A 12,254-nucleotide genomic window follows, 5' to 3' on the forward strand; every position below is an offset into this window, starting at 1 on the left:
AAATCTGGATAAGGTGCCCTGGAGCTGGCCAAGGAAAGGAGCCACAATTCTTTCCATCTGCCATCCTTTCCAAGCTGATTCACAGCTGCACCAGAGCTTTTTCCAGTGGCTCCTTCTCTCTGCTGCCCTCCAAACCCTCCCTGCCATGCCCTGCAGCAGGATGGTTTGTTCTGCAGAGTGGATGGTGCCAGCCCTGGCTTCCCTGATCCATCTGTCCCACCAGCACAGGCATGCCAGCACCAATAGCACAGAGTAGGAATGCATCAAATCCATAAATCATGTTTATTTCCAGCTGAAAGTATTTTTCCCTTTGAAAATTGTAATCCTTACATTTTGGCACTGCCTTTTTGTTCAGGAAATGCCATTGAGGTGCCCAGAGGTGGGCAGGGCATCTGTTGCAGCTCAGCCAGGAGAGCTGGGTGTAGGATAGCACTGCCTGCTGCACTCCTGTGCCTGTTCTGGATGCAGATTAACCCCATGCATGTAGATTTAGCTGGTCACATCCAAACCAAAAGTGAAAGCCTGTGTGCAGGTTAGCCTGGTGTGTGTCACTTAATCCCCACTTAATCTTGGATTCTAATCTAAGCAAACACTTTAAAGGTGCTGCAGCCCGGGAGGGGCACTGTGCCTGAGGCTGTTTGAGCCTCACCTGGGGGCAGGCAGGGCACAAAGACCCCCTTAGTGCCAGCCCTGCAGGGATGTGCTCTTGGCTTCACCCCATCCTCCTTTTGGGGTTGAGCTGATCCTGGGCTGGGAAGGTGATGCTGGGAGGTGTATGGAGGGATGGGCCTCTCTGAACTCTGTGTCCCTTGTCCTTGTTCCCCTCTTGGCAGGGCAGGGGGAGCTGATCCCCTCAAATCATTCGCCACGGCCTCCACCCTCATCCTCCCAGCCAGCTGTGCTTGTTTTCTGTAGGGCAAGCTGTGGTGGAGACACCTCTGCTTTTCCAGGACATTAATCCAGCTCAGGAGCTGGCAGGCTTTTCAAAGCTGCAGAGAAAGAGCTGATTGCATAACTGGCTAATGGCTGCTCAGCTCTCCACCTGCCTGCTGTGCCTGACCCCGGGATTCTCCCAGAGCTGAGACAGCTTCCATCCTGCCCTGCCTGTCCTTCCCATCCCTGCTCCTCTGCCTCATGACTCTTACCAGCAGTTAAGAGAAGCAATTGGGATTCTAATAGTTGGGAAGGGCCTTTCCTGTGTGTTTGTTTTCCCCCAGATTTAGCTCTGGAGGGTGTTTTTTGTCTCAGTGGTGAAAAGCAGCCCTTGGTGATTTCCTTTAGTGAGCAAGGCCAGGTTGGATGGGCTTGGGGCACTCTGGTCTGGTGGAAGAGATCCTGGCCCATGGCAGGGAGATGGAACTGATGATTTTTAAGGTCCCTTCCAACCCAAATCATTCTATGATATTCTGCTTCTATAACTGATTTTCATTTGCAGAGGTTCAGCATGAGGCCAGGGTGTTGCTGCCTTTATTGTCTTTAAGCTAGTGTGCTGCAATAACAAGGTCCAAAATTGTAAAAAAATAATTTAAAAAATTATTTACGGGTATAATTCAGAGTGTGGCTCCTGATTCTTGCTGAGGTGTGGGACCTTTTGCTGGCTCCCTTCAGAAAGGCAGAGTTTATAGGGAGCAAGGACTGAATAGAGCCCCTGTCAAAGCCAAAGGAAAGATTGCTGCTGCTTTAATGAGTTTTGGATCTGGCCTAGAATTAGGAAAAACTCTCAAGAAAAAAATTCAACCACCACATTTGGGAAAAAATGTAGATGGGTTGTGTTTGCTTTGTGGGTTTTTTACCTTCCATTAAAGATGAGAGAGTGCTTCTAAGAGCTTTGCCCTTGGTTGCTGTGAGCACCACGGTGCCTGGCAGGGCTGTGAAGTGTCCTGGCTCACATCCCTGGATGCAGGGAATGTGTTAGGCCATGGAAAGTGGAATTTCTGCACCAGGTTTGTGAGCCAGTGCTGCCTCCAAGGAGGAGACCCCACTGGAAAGCAGAGCTGGCTGCCACAGCAGAGGACCCTGGGGCTCATGAAGCTGTCACAGCTGTGGGGCTCTGCCAAGGAACCCTTCACACTGGAAAGGTTTCAGTGGCTCAGTTTGAAGGAGATGCTTTGACAGTGACTAAGGGAAAAATCAAAGGCCAACTTCTGTGAAAAAGCAGCAAATAAAAAGCAAAGGCAAATGTGTCCAAGGAGAGATCTAGATCGGAATCATTGTGCTGATGGAATTTGATTCTTTGATGCCTCAGGTCATGTCTTCCTTCTATTTTCAATCTCTAAATCAGCTTGCAAAGAAAAGTGGTTATGATGGGCATTTGTTATGCTACTGCTGGAATAAGGCAACAGCATTTAGGTTGTCAGTGGATTTTTCTTTTTTTCATCCTTTTTTTAAAATCTTGTTTCCTAAGAAACAAGATTTGTGTGATTGTGCTCTCTGCCTCTGTTTGTGCCTAACAATCTTTGCACAGAGAGCTGTTTCCTACCAAGTCTCAGTGATGGGGAGAAATTCCTCCCAAGTTTCTGAAAGGAGTGGCTGAACAAAGGGCTGCAGCTGAGAAGGAGGCCAGCAGCAAGCCTTGAACTTTCCAGCCCCTGGAGAACCCACTTTGGTTGCCATCCAGGAGGAAAGGGAAGGCACAGCTCCTGCATTTCCCATCCTCTGGCTCACATAACAGCTGCTGAAGCACTGCCAGAGCAGTGGGGAGCAGGGAAGGGATCTCTGGCTCAGTGCAACACCTCGTGCTGTTCAGCTGAGGGCTCTGAGGGGCTGGCTCACCCGGGTGACAGCTGGGGACAGGGCAGCTCCAGGACTCATCCCTGCTGGGGTGGCACAGTGTGGATGGGGCACAGCCTGATGATGGAATTCTGCTGGTGGGACAAAGCTCAGGACAGGATTTTAAGGCCATGGCAGCTAAGCCTGTCAGGTTTAGGATTTTCTTTCAGTTCTAACACTCCTCTTTGCCAGCAGAGCTTCCCTCTCAGCTGCTCTGTCTGAGGGATGTTGTTGTTAGGCAGGACAGGTGAAGAAGGGCTGGAAACGCTCTCTGCTCTGTTCAGCATTCCCACAGAGTGCCCTCATGCACTAGCAGAGGATTTAGGTGTTGGTGGGGACCTTTGAGCAGCATCCCACTGCCCGGGGAGCTGTAGTTGGGACTTTGCACAGCCTTCTGCCCTTGCAGCACAAGGCTGTCCCTTAGCAAATAAAATGACATTCTGAGCACTGTGAGAGCATCACCAAGGACAGGTGATAAGTTCACTTGGCTCAGTCATTTTGTCACCCTTCCCTCCCAAAACCAATGGCCTTTTTGCCCCTGTCATTACCCACAGCTTGTGGTCCTGCTGCTGTGTCACAGGCATTCCTCCTGGGATCTCCTTTCCCTTAGGCAGCTTCCCTGTGGCTTCCAGCTGGAGGGTTGATAGGAAGAGAGCAGTAAACTTAGAAAATAAACATACATCAGGGAAAAGCACACACTTCCTGCTGTTCCTCCAAGGGAGATGTCAAGACCTGTGTCCACGCTCGGGAGGAGGATGTGTGGAGGAAATCTCCAGGCTCCCTCTTTTCCTGAGAATACTGAAGCAACACTTGCCTGTGCAAAGGGAAAATCCCTCAGCTTGGCTGTGAGCTGGTTCTTTATCAGAAAGGCATTATCTGGGTAATTAGCTCTGCCTGTGAGTACAAATGTCTTTGGCTCTGTCAGGCACTGAGCCTGGAAGGAGAGGTTTGCTGAAGCATCCCTGAGATGCTCCCAGTGCAGCAGCCACCATTCAGGAGGGAGCCTGGTCCTGCCAGCTCTCTGTAATTAAAGTGAGGCTTCACTGCCACGTGCCCTCCTCTCTGCTCTTGTGATAATTAAGTGGTTCTGGCCTGTAGCGTGATGAACTTTGGTGTTTGTCAGCACAGTGGCACAGGTCCTCTCTTCTGACCCTGTGCAGTAGCAGATACTGGTGCTCCAAAGCTGGTATAAGCATCTCCTGGTGCTTCTTTCCCAGCTATAGTGGTGCTTTGCAGTCAACTCTCCTGCAATGCAGTAACCCCCCACTGCCCCTCAAGTGTCCTTCAAGGAGTTTGGGTGACAGCAGGAGCTCCTGTTCCCTCTATTTCTGCCCCCAAAAGCAAGTCCTGTCTTAGCTATGGCTCCTCTCTGTGCCTTCCTGCTCCCTCCTGGGAAGGACTGTCCTGATGTGGGCATGGCTGCTGGTGATGGTTCAGTTCCTCAGGCTGAGCCACCAAGCTCCCAAACTCAGGAGCTTTCAGCAGCAAATTGCATCTTCTATTTTGTCCTTTTTCTGAAGCTCCTTGCCAGAAGGCAGCAAGGACTCAAGATGGGATTGGAACAAGAGCAGAGTTCTCCTCCTGGGTTGGCAGTGGTTGAAAGAGATATGGATGTACTAATTCCTTTGATTTTTCTCATAAATTTTCATTATGGAGAGATAAAATGGGAAGCGTAGGAAGTCCTCCAGGCTTGGTCCTGGCCGTATTTGGAGGTGGTTGTGCACATCTTGGATCCTGTTCCAGCAGACCATGAGTCATTTGGCTGCCTGTATTGGACACAGAGCTGTGCTAAGTCACAGATAAGCACTTCTGAGTCTGTCTCTCAACACCATCATTTCTAACAGTTGGTTTGGAGCTGTCAGGCAGGATTGAAACACTGCTCAGTGTCTCTTCTCAATTACACGGGTGCAAATCCAGAGGATTTCACTGGATCAGTACCAAAAATAACAATCCTTTCAGCAAGCCATGAACCTGGAGCACTGATGGGAGGTGGGGATGTTTGGGCATGTGGTGCCATCATTGCCAGGAACAACAGCTTGGGAAGGAGCTCACTGGAGTGGGTTTGGTGACCTGTTCCTGGTAGGGCTGTTAAGAACAGGTAACAGTGGGCAGAGACCCTGCCTCTGTGGTACTGATGCAAAATTCCTGGGAGTTTGACTGTGTGCTGCAGGGCTCCTTGGTTAGTTAGACTGTGTAGGAATCACTCCAGTGGGAATTACATATGGGATGCTGTATTAATAGTAATAAACCCTTAGGTAGGGGAGGGAGTGAGTGACCATCCCAGCTCCTGGAAGCACTGGCTGTTTTCCTAAGCAAATTGTACCATGAGCTGGTTTCTCATTAAATATTCATCTGCTGGGCCACTTGGGGGGTTTGAGTGGCCCTCCAAAAGGTTATTAATGCACAGAGCAGATGGAGGCACAAAGACTGTTTATTAAATTCAGATTGCCTTTTGCCACTATGCTGATGCCAGCTGCATGGCAGGAGGAATTACCCTGACTGTGGTGGTGTTCACAGGGGCCCCAGGACGAGGGAAGAGATGAGAATCTTGACTCCAGGTTTCAGAAGGCTGATTTATTATTTTATTATATAAATTATATTAAAAGAAAATTATATACTAAAACTATACTAAAGGAATGGAAGAAAGGATTTCATCAGAAGGCTAGCAAGGAATAGAAAAGGATGGAATGATAATAAAATCTTGTGACTGACCAGAGAGTCCGAGACAGCGGGACTGTGATTGGCCATTAATTAAAAACAACCGCATGAGACCAATCAAAGATGCACCTGGTGCATTCCACAGCAGCAGATAACCAATATTTGCATTTTGTTTCTGAGGCCTCTCAGCTTCTCAGGAGAAAAATCCTGGCAAAAGGATTTTTAATTAAATGTGTCCATGATACCCTGACCCCTTCCCACACCTCAGCTGCCTGGGCTCGGTTTCCTTCTTACACCCCCTGACAAGACCAAACATGAGATGAAGCAGCCTTGAAGTGGCTCTGAGCTGGAGCATGGCCAAAACATCATCCAAAACAGTGGGTCAGCCAGAGGAACCCACTTCCTTCCCCCAAGCTTCTGCCCCAAATGCAGAAATTTGGCTCCTTTTTCTTTGTCCATTTGAGAATGAATCTGAAATTCCTTGAAATTGAAATTCATTTGAAAATGAATTTGAATTATTTTTTTTTCATTTGAAAATGAACTTGAAAATTTTTCATGGGGAAAGATGGATGGAACAGATGGCTAGCAGTGCTTTCAGGAAAGCCTGGGTCAGTGTCTGTCTGCTGTGGCCAGCGCTGACCAGGACCCTGCTCTAGGCTGAGGAGCAGCCCTGAGCCAGTCCCTGATGCCCAGCACACTCCAGGTCACAGCAATCAGCCCTTTGGCTCTTGTTCAGCTTTAACACTGCTTTTTTTCCTTCCTCCAGGCTATGAAAGTCCTCTCCAAAAAGAAGCTCTTGAAGCAGTATGGATTTCCACGTGGGTATCTCACATTTAGAGGCCTGCCTGTTGTCCTCAGCCAGATCTCTCTGTAGAAACCTTGCCTGCAAGGGGTGCAGAACGTGGCCTCCTGTGACAGCTGCCCATGTTAAAATGGAGCTGGTTAAAAGGGGGTGGTGAGGGAGCACATACAGCCACAGGGAAATCCAACACACTCAGTAATGAGATGCCTGGCTCTGATTTTTGTGAGTCTCTTTGAAGTGCTGACTCTTCCATGTTCACCATTTATGAGCCCTAATTAAGCACTGGAATTAGGCAGGGTGTTCCCCTCCTTTCCTTACCCTGGGATAGCACCTGGCTGCAGGCTGGGCCATGGGATGCTGTCAGGACCCAGCACATCCCTCTGGCTGTCCTGAGCAGCCCAGACCCTCCCAGGGGGCTCAGAGACCCTGGCACAGAGCCCAAGATGCCTGTAGTTTTGATTATGACCCATGGAGCAAATTACCAACCTTAGATGAAGATCTGCAAGCCACAACAGTTTAAGTAGAATGACAGTGAATTTGTCACAGAGTGAAAAGGTAGATTTTGGGGTTTTTTAGAATGGAGATCCAGGGGGCAAGAGGGAGGGATCTGGACGTGTCCAGCCTTTCTCCTTCTTCTTCTTGGCCTCCATCTTCTGCTGTGATGTTGGCACTTTTGGATTGGTTTAGAGTAGAAGCTCACTGTCTAACATAGGTGATAGGTATTGGGAAGGAATTGTAAACATTGTACATGTAGTTTTTAGTATAAAGACATAACACTGCCCTGGGGCAGGCAGAGTGCCTGGAACTGTCCTGCTGGATGGACCTTGGCAGGGCAGGAGAAAAATTGTTATAGATAAGATAAGATGAACAACCTTGAGACTGAGAAATGAAGAGCTCTGCCTCCTTCTTCAAGCACCAGGCTGGGAAAAGAGACTTTCCAGCTTTTCTTGGGGTCACTGAGCAGCAGAGATCCCGAAAGGATGCTGCAGCTGGGAGCAGCTGCTCTCAGTGGGACTTGGAGAGCTCAGCCCCAGCTGTGAGACTGCAAAGCTCTGGGATGAGAGCAAGGTGATGATGAGATCTTGCAGAAGAGCTGGAGGGGTGTGCAGAGGGGCCAGTGCTGCTCATGCTGCTGCCAAAGGAGGAATTCCTCACTGTGCTGTCCCACTTGCAGGTCGGCCTCCTCCCAGAGGGTCCAAAGCATCCTCTGGAGAGCAGCCCAAGCCCATGGCACCCCTGGACAGAGTCTATCAGGAAATAGCCATCCTAAAGAAGCTGGACCACATCAATATTGTTAAGCTGATAGAGGTGAGCTGCTTCTCCACCCTAATTTATGCTGAAACAAATCTGGTTTGTATTGCCACAAGAGGATTTTTCTTCAACTGTTCCTACTTCAGCCAGAATTGGTTTAATATAGATGTTCATAAATTTAGGCTGGTGATTCCAAGCAAAGTCTTACTGACTGTGTAGGACAAGCTGCACTCTCAGCCTGAGCTCTGGGCTGGTGCCCAGGAGAAGGCAGCTCACTGTGCTGGTAGAAATGGCAGTGAGCTTTGATCACTGAAACTTGTGTGCAGACAAGCCTGGGAAGGTGCACAAGTGCAAGGCTCCAGTGCCATTTTCATTATTGACTGAGGTCAGTTTAGGACAAGCAGTGCCTTTATTGGTAGGCTGTTTCTCCAAATACAGGCAGAAGCCCAGATTTTTCTGGAGACAGGAAAATCTGTCCTACAAAACCCCTCCAAAAAAACTGTCCTCCAAAACCCCACTCTGCAGGACTAAATATTAGCCTGAATTGTTCTCAGTGTTATGCAGCTCAGCACAGTGTACTGGATCTGTTATTTGCTTTAAAATCTTCTTTTTTTTTTCCTGCTGCTTTTCACTTTTTTTCCCTCTTTCCCCTTATTTCTCTCAGGTCCTTGATGATCCTGCAGAGGACAACTTGTACATGGGTATGTGAGTCTCATAAGCTAACAGAACCATCTGGGCTTGGGCCTGGTGCTGCCAGTGCCACGTGCCAGGACTCGGGGTCAATACTGCAGGAAACTTGTGCCAACCTCTGCAGACTTTTTTGTTTTCTGCCAAGTTTAAACGCCTGTAAATGCAGCTGGGATGGAAAGGCCCCGTGCAGTAGGGTAAGGCAACCTTGTGTCAGCACAGCTGTGCACACCTCTTTGCCATGGGGACACTGAAAAGACCTGGCAGCTGCTCTGTCCCAGCTGATTGCAGCCCCTGAGGCAGGAGGGAAGAGAAGGGTGCAGGATGGTTTCCTTGTGAAACTTCTGTAGGCTGTGGATGGTGGCAGTGACTCCAGAGTCACTCCAGTCTTGTCTGGGAGTGTTCCCTGTGACCCCTGGTGAGCCTCAGAACCTCCTGAGGGAGCAGCACTCCCACCTCTGGTGGGGGAGCCATGCCTGACTGGGTGTTTATGCAGAGGATGAGCCAATTCCACCCATTTTGTCTTCCTCTCCTCCAAACTCTGACAGTGGCAGCCATCCCTAACCCCCATTTGGGTAAAACATTGAGGGACAGGCCTGGGAAGGCCTGAGGTGCCCTCTGAGATGGGCTGGAGGAGGGGATGACTGACCCTGTTACATCTCTGCTTCCCCAAACTGTTTCCTGATGAAGCAGGTTCAAAGACTGCTCCTCATGAAACAATTATGGGACACTTCTGAAGCTGCCTGGAGGAGGACTCTGCCTAGCAAATGAAGCAATTTGCCTTTGAAAGGCCACTTTCCCCTCTGGGCTGAAGCCCCAGTGACATCTGGCAGCATCTCAAAGTGATGGCACTCGTGGTGGGGAGGGTGATTGAGGCTCTTTGTTTGAAGGCCTGAACTCCTGGAGATGGAGGAAAGGAGAGAGATGAGGTAGAAAGCTGAAAAATAACCCCAAAACTAAACCAGGTTCTATCTGTGGAGTGAGAGAACCATCCCAGAAACAGCAGCAACAGCAGCAGGACAGGTGGGGAGTCTCCTGGTCCTGTTGGAGGTTGTGCTGGTCCCTGAGTGATGAGCAGAGGCCGTGTCCCTGTTGTCCATGTTCCACCACCCTGTTCCTCTGCCTGGGATCCCCTCAAGCTCAGATCACACCCAGCTCCTGCCTCTGCAGCTCCTTTGGCAGAAGGAGCAGCACTGCTCAGGGCTGAGCCTCCTGCAGGTGGGTGTGCTCCCTCCTGTTGCTGCCCCAGCTGATGAGAACTGCACCTTTCTCCTTCCAAAAATGCCCCCAGTGCAGAGCAGGTGTAGAGGAAGAGGTGTTTGCTCCCTGTCTGTGGCTGCTGGGATCAGGCCCTGCTGTGAGCACTTGGCTGTGGGTCACTGGGCTGGGATGGCAGCAGGCACTGAGCAGCCTGCAGAGGTACAGAGAGGCTGAATAATGAAATAGTTCCACAAGCTGCAGCTTCTGGAGGGCAAGGTGAGCCAATTCAGGCTGCCCTGTTGTGTCTGGACCCAGTGCTTTGAGAAAGGGATCCGCTCATATTTTCTGGGAGGTGCAAGCAATCCCCATATAATTCATGAGGAAAGAGCTCTCCTACTCTAGGTAAAAGCAGATCCTTCTCCTGTTTGCAGAGCAGGATCAGAAAAACACATTTCCCCAACCTCCTAATCAGACACACAAACTCATGTGCTCTGCAAGCCTCAACTCACAGCAGCAAATCCTCCTCAGTGGCTCCTGCCAGGGAGTGTTTGGCTCTGGCAAAGCTGTAGCTGTGCTGCTGATTGACACAGCAGAAATGGAGCAGCATGTTCTTACAGCATCTCCTTTGCTATCAGCAGTTTAGTGGGAATATCACACCAAACACCCTCCCTTGGAGGTACCACAGGGCTCAAATCAAGCAGGGCTGACACCCAGAGCAGCAGCACCGTGGGTGATAAATTAGCACCCACTGTGTCCCTGTGCAGAGCTGGCAGGAGGGGGGATATTTGTCTGTGCTGAAGAGATGAATATTTTCATTTTGCATCCTCTGGTGTCCTTGTCATGGGTGAGGGAAGAGAAATGAGTGGAGATAAATTGATTTTGAAGGTATGGGAATGGATGTGTGTTTGTAGGTGATGAATAACAAATAAGCCCAGGCTGCTCTTCTCATTCATTCATGGTTTATTTCCTTTTCTTGCAGTGTTTGACCTCATGAGGAAAGGGTAAGTAGCCCTCCTGGGATCCCTTCTGTTGAAAATTTTGGTGCTCTTCATCAGGTTCCCATGTGAAGTGGAGGTTTGATATGTCCAGTGGGGCAAACCCTGTCTGCAGGGCAGGCAAAACCCAGCTTTGCACTGCCACAGCCTGCAGTGATGTGATGAATAGAAATGGGCTGGGAGGACATGTCCTGCTGCCAGACTCTGATGTGGAAAACAAATTCTATGACAATTCCTCATCAGGTGCCTGGAAGAAAGGTTGGAATAGGAACATTCTGCTGGGTTCCCTCTGACACAAGGGGTGTGTGGTTGCACCAAGGTTTACTTGGCACCTGCTGCCTCACTTTGCCCTCAACACCAACCTCTCATGGGAGGCTGTGCTGTTGGCAGATTTTATTTTCCATAGTAAAAGAGGGGATAAGGTGGTAAGAGGTTTCTCACTGCTCTTTGCTACACCTGCACTGACTCTGCAGCTCTGCAGTCACAGTGAGGTCAGGATTTCTGTGCCCAGGATGGAGGAGATTCCCAGAGGGGTTTTTCCTCTCTAGCCCCATGAACAAGCTGCCAGCTCCAGTGGGTTGGTGGCAAGAAGCTCCCCAGTCTCCCTGGTGCCTGACCTGTAGGAGAGGGAGCTCCTGGAAACAGCTGAGGCTGGGGAACCTGTGCCTCATCCAAGTGCAGCCTGGCTGCCTCTGGCAGGAGGCAATTAGACTCCATTAGTGGCTCTGCCAGCCCTGCTCTCACATTTCTCCCTGGTTTCAGCAACAGAAAAATGTGCATAAAAGAGGGAGGGGAGGCAGTGGCAGGAAAACACGAATGGGAGGTGAAGGTCATCAATCCAATGGGCAGCCAGGGAGAGGGGGGAAATGCTGCAGGGAGGATTTGCTGCTGGGTGCTGAGGGGAGCGTTAGCCCCCAGTGCAGGTCCTTTGTTGCAATAGGACATGAAATTCACGACAAGCAGAAGCTGAGACATCTAAGGTAAAAAAAGCATAGTTTATTTTTGAACTCTAATATTTATACTTTCACAAGTATAACTTTTGGATTGACTATGGATTGGAGGATGAAATTGCTACTTCTCCAGCCCCACTAGTCAAACGAAAAATCTATTTTTCTTCTTTTAAAAAGATTTTTAAAAATATTTTAAAAATAGATTTATATATATATATATATATATATAAATATATGTAATATATTATATATTATTACATTATGTTATATTACATATAGAATATATAATATATAAAAAGATATTTAAATATATATATATAAAATCTATTTTTAAAATAGATTTTAAAATATTTTAAAAATCTATTTTCTTCTTTTAAAAAGAAATGCAAACCAATGATTATTTACGTTAAAAGTACGTGAGAAAACTCCATTACAAAAATGTAAACATCAAAAAACTTTAAAAAAATCTTAAAAAAACAAAGCAACAGTTCTTAGCTCCAGCCATTCATCCACAGGGGAACAGCAGATTGTGACTGGCTCTTAGAGCCTCTTTGCCCTCAGCTTTCAGCAGGCACAGGCAGAAGAGGGGCTTGTAGAGGAGACTGTGCTTCCCTCAGCAGTGGCAGCATTCAGAGGAAAGGAGAGGAGAAGCTGACCAGGTAACCTTGGCAGTTCAGGGCTGAATGGCTGAGCTCTGGTGGTGGCTGAACCCTGAGCAGCTAAATAGGCTTTTAAAGCAGTTCAGCACAATGCACAGAAAATATTCCCATTTGGCCTTTGAGCCAGTGGTTCGTGTGTAGACTCTGCCTCAGTGAGACCAGCTGCACGATGATGTTGTGTCAGGGCTGAGCCCAGCAGGCAGGACATGCAGAGCACGGCCACAGGCACTGTCCCCACTGCTGACTGGGATCTCATGGCAGTGCTGGTGCTCACAGCCATGGG

At 48.9% G+C, this 12,254-nt stretch overlaps 1 protein-coding gene across 1 annotated transcript in view; it reads left to right on the plus strand.

Moving 5' to 3' along the window:
* The window catches only part of CAMKK1 (calcium/calmodulin dependent protein kinase kinase 1), a 53,556-nt gene that overhangs the window by 11,934 nt on the left and 29,368 nt on the right, over positions 1–12,254 (plus strand). Inside the window, exons 4-7 of the mRNA XM_005429207.2 lie at positions 6,194–6,245; positions 7,404–7,537; positions 8,145–8,181; positions 10,347–10,368. Coding sequence (XP_005429264.1) covers positions 6,194–6,245; positions 7,404–7,537; positions 8,145–8,181; positions 10,347–10,368 — 245 coding nt within the window. The remainder of the gene's footprint in view (positions 1–6,193; positions 6,246–7,403; positions 7,538–8,144; positions 8,182–10,346; positions 10,369–12,254) is intronic.

Source organism: Geospiza fortis, unplaced genomic scaffold (genome assembly GCF_000277835.1).
Source record: "Geospiza fortis unplaced genomic scaffold, GeoFor_1.0 scaffold633, whole genome shotgun sequence".
Lineage (NCBI taxonomy): Eukaryota > Metazoa > Chordata > Aves > Passeriformes > Thraupidae > Geospiza > Geospiza fortis.